Genomic DNA, 1016 nt, shown 5'->3' on the forward strand with positions numbered 1-1016 from the left:
ATCACATGTAGCCATGTTTCCAAAGCAGAGGGAAAGAGTGTAAAATGTAAATAAATGCAAAATCAAATGATTTGCAAGACATTCTTCAGAAGTAAAGTTGGGGTTTGAAAACATCTGAATTTAAAGAATAATGTTTTCCAACACTTAGTGTCATCAGTCTCTCAGAGAAAGACGATGTATCACAGCAGTAAACACACCCCTGTTTCATCTTACTGAAATGCGCTGCTGGCATTCAATTTAAAAAGTAGACTACTTTGTTCAATAAATAAATACATTTTCCTAGTTTCAATGTTTGATGTGTCGTCTTTGTGCTATTTCCAATTATTCCAATGTATGTCACTGGATTCTGTTTATATTTACATTTTATATGTTGTGTTATCAATTTAATAAACAGGGTTGTAAAATGTTTAAATACATTTAATGGAAATCCTGATGTTTTACTTGTTTAGGGTGTCGTTTACTGTATGTGTGATGTGTATCCTGTGTGTTTTGCTGACGGCATATTTGATTTGTGAAAAATGTTTTTTTTTAGTGCAGTTGAGTGGTCTCAGGATTTCGCCTGCAGTTTTTGCATTAAATGTGTAAATTTTTTGTGTAGGTGACTTCTCTCGACATCAATAAAGTGTTAAATAAACTTTCGTCTTAGTTCACAGAAAAGTGTTGCCGAGTCCACGGGTCCCAGATGTGTCTCCATTAAGAGTGATCGATCCAGGATTCAACCTCTCGTCTTTAGAGATGAGGAATCAAAATGGAAACAGTAAACATTGTTCTTACTAATATAAAATATCTTACTGATCTCTTTCTGTTACAATAAACCACAGTGTATAGATAAAAAAGTGCATTTCCATAAAAAGTTTCAATAGTTGAGCAAAGCGTTGACTGCTCAGTGAATGCTTATAAAGTTTTTACACTAAATATATATATCTTTATAGTTTACAGAGTGCAACGGAGTTCACATCTGAAAGTTCAGTTTCTGTGCAGAGCGATGAATCCACTCACCAGCAGCTCAGGTAATT

At 34.0% G+C, this 1016-nt stretch overlaps 1 protein-coding gene across 1 annotated transcript in view; it reads left to right on the top strand.

The window, feature by feature from the left end:
• Positions 1 to 646: 646 nt before the first annotated feature.
• The window catches only part of LOC102307650 (NACHT, LRR and PYD domains-containing protein 3), a gene marked incomplete at its 5' end in the record, with an annotated part of 13170 nt that continues 12800 nt past the window's right edge, over positions 647 to 1016 (top strand). The window contains 2 exon segments of the mRNA XM_042216505.1: positions 647 to 757; positions 933 to 1010. Of these exon segments, the coding sequence (XP_042072439.1) occupies positions 647 to 757; positions 933 to 1010 (189 nt within the window).

The sequence above is a fragment of the Haplochromis burtoni genome, unplaced genomic scaffold (genome assembly GCF_018398535.1).
Source record: "Haplochromis burtoni strain Fernald_Lab_line unplaced genomic scaffold, NCSU_Asbu1 Contig_1086, whole genome shotgun sequence".
NCBI lineage: Eukaryota > Metazoa > Chordata > Actinopteri > Cichliformes > Cichlidae > Haplochromis > Haplochromis burtoni.